Source organism: Limanda limanda, chromosome 19 (assembly GCF_963576545.1).
Source record: "Limanda limanda chromosome 19, fLimLim1.1, whole genome shotgun sequence".
Lineage (NCBI taxonomy): Eukaryota > Metazoa > Chordata > Actinopteri > Pleuronectiformes > Pleuronectidae > Limanda > Limanda limanda.
Genome location: NC_083654.1, coordinates 22,264,900 through 22,274,899, shown reverse-complemented (window position 1 = coordinate 22,274,899; position 10,000 = coordinate 22,264,900). Strand labels below are relative to the sequence as shown.

General features: G+C 44.3%; 1 protein-coding gene across 2 annotated transcripts in view; it reads left to right on the top strand.

The window, feature by feature from the left end:
- The window catches only part of LOC133025568 (F-actin-uncapping protein LRRC16A), a 28,165-nt gene that overhangs the window by 1,362 nt on the left and 16,803 nt on the right, over nt 1-10,000 (top strand). For both annotated transcript variants that reach the window (XM_061092264.1, XM_061092263.1), the window contains exons 2-3: nt 3,494-3,591; nt 6,669-6,719. In XM_061092264.1, the coding sequence (XP_060948247.1) occupies nt 3,494-3,591; nt 6,669-6,719 (149 nt within the window). The remainder of the gene's footprint in view (nt 1-3,493; nt 3,592-6,668; nt 6,720-10,000) is intronic.

Sequence of the window (10,000 nt, the reverse complement as noted above, 5' to 3'; positions counted from 1 at the left end):
TTACATTACAGATATCAAAAATTAACTGAGTGGTTATGCAATTTTACCTTTGTCATGATATAAAACACTGAAATATCCAATTCCATAGAAGCGAAAACTGCAAACCATGTAATAGAATACTACACATTTATGTACAGTACATCACCATCTAGTGTCACGAGTATGCTGTACCCAAGTGTTTCATTATTTGATTTTTGAACATACATTTACGTGTCACGTTTATAATTTCTGTTGGTCGTAGGTTCCATGACTTCATGGCTCTGATCCCACAGTGCGTTTAAGAAAATTGGTTTTAGCTCTGGAGAGAGAAAACCTTCCTTCTGTTGCTCGTCTAGTGGCGAAGTTATGTTAGTTATAGTTATGTGAGGCTACATTTTTATTTAGTTGTCTATACTGATCTGCTGGTGTTTCAGACTGCAAGAGGCCATGTTGATAGAAGAAGTGCAGCAGCCATCCTGTCTTCAACTTAGATAGATAGATAGATGGATGGATGGATGGATGGATGGATGGATGGATGGATGGATGGATGGATGGATGGATGGATGGATGGATGGATGGATGGATGGATGGATGGATGGATGGATGGATGGATGGATGGATGGATGGATGGATGGATGGATGGATGGATGGATGGATGGATGGATGGATGGATGGATGGATGGATGGATGGATAGATAGATAGATAGATAGATAGATAGATAGATAGATAGATAGATAGATAGATAGATAGATAGATAGATAGATAGATAGATAGATAGATAGATAGATTACTTTATTCATCCCCGAAGGGAAATTAAGTCGTCATAGCAGCCGGTATATTTGAATACAATAAAATACAATAGAATAAAATAAAAAATATTGAGGTAGAAAGAATAAAAACAGAAGCACAAGATAAATAGGTAGATAAGGTGCAGTGGCAAGATGATGGTAATAGTACTGATGATATGATGGTAATGTTATTGTTAGACAGTATATAAAAATAGTACAGTATATATAGTTTATAATATAACATAATATATATTTATATGTGATAGTAATTATACCAATATAATAGCAGTATATAGTAATAATGGCAGCAACAGTATATATAATAATAATAGTAGTAGTAATAATATAATAATAATAATTATAACATGTACACATGTATAAATATGTGTATATAGACTTATATATACAAAGAATATACAGAGAGTATGATATAATATATGATATATAGTAGAGGTATAAATATAAGTATTTGACTATACAATAGATAATATAATATCCTATGAGTGTAAGAATATGTAGACAGAGTGTGCAGAAGACAATATTATTGTATAAAATGATATATAATGTCAATATGGTTTATATGAACACATATCACATATGATGTGAAGTCAGTGTATATGGAGCGGAGTGTTGTACAGGTCCACAGAGCAGGAGACAGGTTTAGTGCAGTTCTGTGATGGAGGCTCTGACGGAGGGGGAGGAGTTGAACGGTCTTATTGCGTTTGGGAGGAACGACTTCCTGTAAAGAACATGTTGCTCGCCACAACTTTTAACCAGTTGATAAAGTTGTGCTGATTTAAAGTTAGAGTGATGTGGAGCTGAAGCTTCCTGTTGTCAGACGGCGAGCGGCGGCCGAGTGACTCACGACCCCGAGGACGCCTGCAGCTCGTCTCTCATTGGACGGCGTCGGACACACGGATGAATGGAGCTCTGTGTCTCCAGCTGCACGTTGACCTGATGCTGCTCATCACCAGCAGAGCGTCACAGGGTCGATGCCGAGCGGCCGCACCAGGAGCCGCTGGACGCACCGATCAAAACACTGGTTGAAGATTAATCTTCCAGTAAATCAAATAGTCAATAAATCGCTTCAGCTGCACTTTGGACTCCTTGTTTGAATGAAGCCGGTTTGAAATGAGTAACGTGACCTTTGGTCTGTGATGGACTCCACCCCCCCACCCCCCCGCTGACTCACATCCAGACTCTGCACTCAGGTTATCTGGATTCCAAACAGAAAGAAAGAGATCATCACGCTTCACAAGCTGGAGGAGAAATCTGTGAAGATGTTTAATATCTCACATGTTCCAGTTCCACATTCACTCTCTCACTGAGAAGCTTCCACACATCGTCCTGCTGGTTCCTCACATGGACTCTGACATGTTACAGATGTTTAACCAGGAGGCTGCAGGAGAAGATCCAGAACATGTCTGACAGACAGAACCTGCAGAATATGTGAGGAACCTGTGAGGAACCTGTGAGGAACATGTGAGGAACCTGGGAGGAACATGTGAGGAACATGTGAGGAACCTGTGAGGAACATGTGAGGAACATGTGAGGAACATGTGAGGAACATGTGAGGAACATGTGAGGAACCAATGAGGAACATGTGAGGAACACGTCAGAACTTCAGTGCAGGCCTGAAAACACAACTTCAAACTTCAGAACTTAATCCTGATAAAGCTGTAAACAGAGAAGAGGAGAAGAGGAGGAGACCATCTTCGTTTAGTCTAAACTCCCTGAGATCTGCTGGGGGCGGGGCTTCATGCCGTAATGTTTTCATCGTCCTTGTGACCTTGTTGTGTTCGGGCTCCGAGAGGAGGAGGGCGGCATGATGTCATGAAGGCGGGCCCTCGCTTTCACACACACTCTTCCCCTCACTTCACCTCCTCACTTCCTCTCTCTCTTCCCTCGTCCTCCTCGCCTCTTCTCCCCCCCCCCCATCTCTGGATGTTCCCACAGTGGCTCCAGCAGAGTCTCCCTCAGAGTCAATTTAGAGACAAACAAACAGGGACAGACGCAAAACTGCAGAAACACGTAACTGTGAACGGAGCAACAGCTGGAGGAGAAGAAGAAGCAGAAGAAGCAGAAGAAGAAGAAGAAGAAGAAGAAGAAGAAGAAGAAGAAGAAGAAGAAGAAGAAGAAGAAGAAGAAGAAGAACGTACATCTGAAATGTTACTGTAAATAAAGATGGACGACATGACTGCTCCCAAAAATGAAGCCAAAACATCTGGATTGAAAAAGAAGAAGAAAATAAAGGACAATGGGAAGAAGAAGGAGAAGATGATGAAGATGATGAAGAGGATGAAGAAGCCTAAGATGAAGAATTAACAGTGTCACCTGCAGAAACTCCACAGATTTACAGACGTGTTTAAGCTCCTGTTCAATATGTTTTTCATTAAAGACGATTCTATATCTTCATCTCTGTTGTTTTAACATCATATCTCCAACACAACTAATTTAAATGTATAAAACCCACAGGACACTAGTGTTGGTGCTGCTGAGTTCCTGTGGATCCTCCTGATGAAGCTCGTAATTACGAGTTTGCCTGAACGCCTCGTGAAGCAACACATTATTCCCACTTTAATGAAACCCTGAGTTCCAGCTGCTTCTATTCCTGACTCCATGACACCACAGCTCTGAACCTCTGTTGCTGTAATTTGACGCCTCCAGCTGTTGTGCTGCTGCTCGCCAGGTTCTGACCGTGTTTCCCCCCCCCCCCCTGTTGCAGAGAGCGTGCGAGAGGCCGTGGGTCGGAGGGTGAAGCTGACCCTGAGGCGCAAGGTCCAGCTGGAGGTCAAAGGTGACAAGGTGGAGAGCAGAGTGCTGGTGAGTGACGGCTCCGTTGATTTCTAAATGTGACACTTCAGAGTTCAGGTTTAAAATGTACATGACCTGCAGCAGCACGTCTCCGGGTCACGACCTCAGGCCCCTCCCCTTTCCATACGCTCATCATCAAAGGATAAAAAACACATCAATCAGATCGGATCCAGCAGCAGAGACCTGGTCACAATCACACGTTCACACCCAGATGAGCAGGTTGGTTTCTGCTAAAAAGGAAATTCACTCCTTTCACATCACAGCAGAGATTTATAATTAAATTAAATAGATTTAGTAGTTTCTGAGTGAACCTGCAGAGGAACAGAGACTGAAACACAACCTCCTCAGCCGAGGTGATAATCCTCTGCTCCAGGAGACAGATCTCCAGGTGGACGTGTCCCTGCAGGTCGAGAAGCTCAGACACGATCAGAAGGTTCAAGTTTCTGAGACGCTGCCGAGCAGAGGAGACCAGGTTCAACTCTGTGGCCTGAAGCGGTGGTTCCTTCTGCTCCTCTGGGTCCTTCTGCTCCTCGGGTTCCTCCTGGTTCTTATGGGTTGAGTTCTGTTGGGTTGAGTTCTGTTGGGTTGAGTTCTGCTGGGTTGAGTTCTGTTGGGTTGAGTTCTGTTGGGTTGAGTTCTGTGAGGTTGAGTTCTGCTGGGTTGAGTTCTGTTGGGTTGAGTTCTGTTGGGTTGAGTTCTGTTGGGTTGAGTTCTTCTGGGTTGAGTTCTGTTGGGTTGAGTTCTGTTGGGTTGAGTTCTTCTGGGTTGAGTTCTGTTGGGTTGAGTTCTGTCGGGTTGAGTTCTGTTGGGTTGAGTTCTGTCGGGTTGAGTTCTGCTGGGTTGAGTTCTGTTGGGTTGAGTTCTGTTGGGTTGAGTTCTGTTGGGTTGAGTTCTGTTGGGTTGAGTTCTGTTGGGTTGAGTTCTGCTGGGTTGAGTTCTGTTGGGTTGAGTTCTGTTGGGTTGAGTTCTGTCGGGTTGAGTTCTGCTGGGTTGAGTTCTGTTGGGTTGAGTTCTGTGAGGTTGAGTTCTGTCGGGTTGAGTTCTGTTGGGTTGAGTTCTGGACGGATCTGAGTGGGAGGAGCTGCTGCTGCTGTGAGTCAGGATCTGATGCTCAGAGTCTCTCCAGCTCGTTCACAGATCCGTCACCAGGTCCTTCAGGATACCAGCTCACACTCTGATCCTCCTCTGGGATTCACTTTTTACCATTCTCTTCGATTCCTTAAGAAAGAAAACAGTTTATATTGCAACAACAAACCACCCAGTGTTTCTTCATTTAACTCTTTCAGGTTGTGAACACACACACAACTCACACTGAGTTGTGAGGCACTAGGAACAAACTTCTCACTTCTTATCTGTATCTTTATTGATCGACTAGTTCCAGGAATCTTCTGTCTGCTTGAGTCTCATCATCTTATCAGTTTGTGTGTTGTTCATCAGCCGAGGACGTGCGGGACCAAATAGTTCTGAGTGTGTGTGTGTCTGTGTGTATGTGTGTGTGTGTGTGTGTGTGTGTGTGTGTGTGTGTGTGTGTGTGTGTGTGTGTGTGTGTGTGTGAAATCTCACAGGACTCAAACCTTCTGGTAACACAGAGTTCAGCTCAACACAATTTCTAAAAACTTCACCTTCAGCCACATTCCACGAGTCTGCAGAATGTGGAGGCTGCTCCTGTCTGGACTTGACTGGGGCAACTCAGAGCAGCACACACACAGACGCACACACACACACACACACACACACGCACATACACACACACACACACACACACACAGAGACACATACACACACACACACACACACACACACTGCTATTTGTGTAAATGAAAGTTACTTTTTAATTGAGTTTATTAGTTTAGTTTATCTCAGATCCCCATTTTGTGTTTTGTGTATTTTTATATTTTTATAGAAACAATAATCCAGCATTCGACTCGTTTCCTGTTCAGAAAGATGATCTGATTCAGTTATTAATAAGATTCTATAATCACTTCATCCTGTGTCTGTGAACTGTTCCCTGGCCTGAACCACGGAATCGAACCCGCGGCTCCAGCTGCTGCTCGCCGTGCGTCCTGCTCCAGATGTTTTCCTGCTGCACATCTGTTTCCCTGTCATGTGCTCGGCCGGCGCTCTCTCTCTCTCTCTCTCACCTGCTCCCTCGCCCTCGCCGGTCTGACACGTTTCCAGACGTTATAAACAGAACCAGCTTGTCCACGCTGGGTCCGGACAGGCCCCGCCCCTCGGCCGGGTTGACCCCTCCCTTCCGCTCTGTCCTATTGGCTGTTCGCTGACCTCACACGACCCCGAGTGACCTCGCTCAGCTGCTCGCCCTCCGTCGCTTCCTCTCATTCTCTCTCTTTTATATAATTTCTCTCCAGTGAAAACGTTCAGACTGAAACTCAAACTCAAAGAACTCAAACCTGTCAGAGAGAAACGCAGCTGGGCGAGCGAGCGGCTCATCGGGAACTCTCTCTCCTCCAGGACACACGTCTGTCTCCTGGAGGACAGACGTCCCACACGTGGGGACAGATGGGACGTTGGTGGAAAACGTTCCAGCTGTTGAAGAAGTGAAAATAGAAGAAGCTGCTGGTGGAGAGAGAAACTTCTGATCCTCACTCACATTCACACAATTCACACTGATGTCTGTCTGTCTGACTGTCTGTCTGATGTCTGTCTGTCCTTCTGTCTGTCTCACTGATGTCTGTCTGTCTGTCTGTCTGTCTGATGTCTGTCTGTCTCACTGATGTCTGTCTCACTGATGTCTGTCTGTCTGTCTGTCCTTTTGTCTGTCTCACTGATGTCTGTCTGTCTCACTGATGTCTGTCTGTCTCACTGATGTCTGTCTGTCCGTCTCACTGATGTCTGTCTGTCTCACTGATGTCTGTCTGTCTGTCTGTCTGTCTGATGTCCTTCTGTCTCACTGATGTCTGTCTCACTGACTGATGTCCTTCTGTCTCACTGATGTCTGTCTGTCTGTCTGATGTCTGTCTGTCTGTCTCACTGATGTCTGTCTGACTGATGTCTGTCTGTCTCACTGATGTCCGTCTGTCTATCTGATGTCTGTCTGTCTCACTGATGTCCATCTCTGTCCTCAGGCCTTGGCGTCTCACAGAGCCTACCTGCTGACGGCTCGCCTCCCGTCCAAGGTTTGTGAATCTGTTTTTTATTTCTATTTCACTTCCATTCCCCAGAAAGAAGTGAAATCTGCGTCGTCATTTATTCCTTTTTCAAACATATTCAAATCCTCACAGTGAACTCTGCTCATCTCTCTTTATTCTGCACTTTAAAAACCCAGATTAGTTCTTCTCCTCTTCCCTCTGTTTCTCTAACTGGCCTCTGAGTAACTGGCCTCTGAGTCTCGACCATGTGGAGATATTTGATAGTTTTACCCACAATGCATCTGTGAGAACGCAGCCTGTGGGAAAGGAAAACACTGAGAGGAAGGAGAGTTCGACCTGGAGGGCGAGCGATAGAAAGAGAGGCAGAGAAGTCTGGAAACATTATGAGGTTTATTCTCATATTATTTACAACTTAGTGGACAACAGGGATTTGAGCTCATTCCAGTTTGAAACATCTCATTTGATAAACGATGGGTCATCAGAGTCTTAAAATATGAATAAGAGAAGTGACCTGACACGTTGGTGAACTCCCAGAAAAGGTTTCCTCTTTCTCAGCCTCTGGTAAACCTCTAAGGTTTCTCTCTAATGTCAAAACACAAATCTGTGGGAAAGCTTTTTTTTAAATCTGCTCGTGTACAAAAAGAGTTCACACGTTTATTTATCGATGCAGAAACAGGAAGTAGATCCTCGCTGGCGGTTTCATCTGCTGGAGATAAAAACACTTTTTAACGCTGACGTTTACATTATTTTACAATCGGATCGAAATAGAAACTTCTGATGTGAACTCGTCAAATGTTTGTTAGTTTCTCACAAGTAGGGTTGCAAAGGGGCAAGTTTCCGGAAAGTTTAGCTCGGGAATTTTGGGAATTTTGAAAAAAAAATAAAAAATTAAACGCTGAGCAATAAAAACATCATTCAAAACTCTATTTTAAAGATGTATGGAACGTTGAGTTTCAACCCTCCACTGTGCATTCTTCCATCACATGCACAGATAACTCCCAGCATGCTTCACTCTACAGCAGGGCTACTGAGGCCTGCTGTAGAGTGCAGGACTAGTCAGGTAAGTTTCCATGATATTACTGGGAAAATATATTATCATGCTGATTGAGGATTGTTCATCTGTTCATCTAGACTATTTCCATTCATTTATCCATCAATTGTAAAATATGTTTACAGACGATTCCAATTGTTTGGCTAACTATTTATATCTCTGGCATTGCATTAGTGTTTTTTTACAAACTTTTTCCTCATCTTATTCTACAGAACAATGCCACGTGCACTCTCTCATGTGTGGAGACATTTCACCTCATCCAATGTAGAAGGAAAGGCTGTGTACATTTGCAAATACTGTGCAAAGACCTATGTTAAGAATGACACAACGATGCAGAAGCATATAGTCAAGTGCCCAAAGTTTCCTCAGGGCTCAAATCAGCCTATGACAAAACAAAATGTTTATATTTATGTCTGTATATGACAAGGTAAATACAGTTAGTATAAATTACCCTCAACATTTCCAGTTTATTCCCGTTTATTCCCGTTAATTCCCGTTAATTCCCGTTAATTCCCATGGAAAGTTTCCAACTTTGAATATTCCCGGAATTTTGCAAGCGAAGATAACAAGTTTATTTATCAATCTGTTTTCAACCCTGATCGTTGTACTTTGCTCTTTGTTATTATGGGATGTTGGAAGGAGATGTTGAAACAACAGACTCCAGGGACTCTGGGGACTCGACCTTCAGAGAGAATAAGAGTCGTGTCTTATCACGGACGTCCTCAGCAGTGGACGTGTCTGTCCCTCAGTCCGACGTGCCCCCCCCCCCCCCCTGGAGGTTATCAGATCACCTCGGTGCCGGCTGCCCCCCCGACCTGTTGTTTCAGAGCGTTGAGGGTTTCTCTGTGAGAGACAGACGCTGCTCTGTTCCTCGTGTGAAGGGGAAAGACAATGGAGGAATTTAACAGCTGGCAAGGAAAAGAGAGAGAGAGAGAGGGGGGGGCGTACTGTTTATCTATGTCCCTCGCCCTCTCTCGCCCCCTCCCTCCCTCCTCTTCCTCTCTCTCTCTCTCTTTTCTTTCTCCCACTTTCTCTTCCTACATATTTAACTTTCTTTGATTTCTTCAACCTTTCACTTTCTTTTTCACAGCTGTACCTTTTCCTTCGCCCTCGCCCCCCCTCATCCTCCTCCCTTCCTCTCTCTCTCTCTCTCTCTCTCGCTCACTCGCTCTGTTCTGGCAGCGGGTTCGGACTCCAGCAGTATTGTGACTTTCTCTCTTTCTCTCTGGAGGGGAAACGACCGAGCTCCAGACATTTGTTCTCCAGACTCTTTGCAGCTTGTTTTTTTACATTCCAGTTCCCCTGTGATTTATTCTTTATTCCTGACCCTGTGGTTTTGTTCTCGTTGTAATGATTCCCAGCTCCATATATATAAATATATATCAGAATAAACTGTAAATCTGTTTCTGATTAATCTTAAAAATACAAGTCCTCCAGCAGCCGCCTCTTTAATTCTCCACCGATCTGTCAGATGCATTTGGACACGTTTCCTAAAGTGTTGATCCTCAGTTGAATTTAGATTGTTACAGGTTTGTTCTTTATGAAACCATCTCTAAAGAAGATGTAGGATTCTGCTCATCTTCAGGTTGATGGTTTTGATTGGTCCTCAGACTGTCCTCTGCTGCAGCTCTTCTGTTCAGCCTCTGTCTCAAACTCCCGGTGGAGTCGACACTGATTCAGACTTTACAGACTCGTGTAGAAACATCGTCCACACGGTGACTCGTCTCGTTGTTGATCTGATCATTAAAGCTGTGAAATCAGTAAGTCACTAATCAGTGTGAGGAAAGACTCAGATTATTGGGACACTGTCTCGTCTCCAGCTCTCGTCTCAGAACAAGTCGGCGCTTGAAGACAGTCGACCTCAAACAACACGTTAGCCAATGAGCAGGAAGTCGACCTGAAGGTCCCGAGGATGTGAGCGGCCGAGCGTGTGAATCCAGAGCGTTCATCACCTTCAGGCTTCTCACCTGATTTCAGCCTCGGCTCCGACCATGAGTTCACAGCCTGATGAGTCAGTTTAAAAAACTTTATAAAACTTTATACAACTTTATGGATAGGATACACGTGTGTCTGTGTACAGTAGAGGCTGCTAATCTGATCAGCTAATGTTTATTGAATTTGTGGATGTGAAGAACAGTTGGAGCTTTGTGGACTCCGGACGTCTGACGCATGTTTTGATCTCACACAAGTTCCTTTCGGCACAAGATCAGAGTTCAAAACAATGAGATCATTTAATTATAGTTTTTCTTCCTTCAGG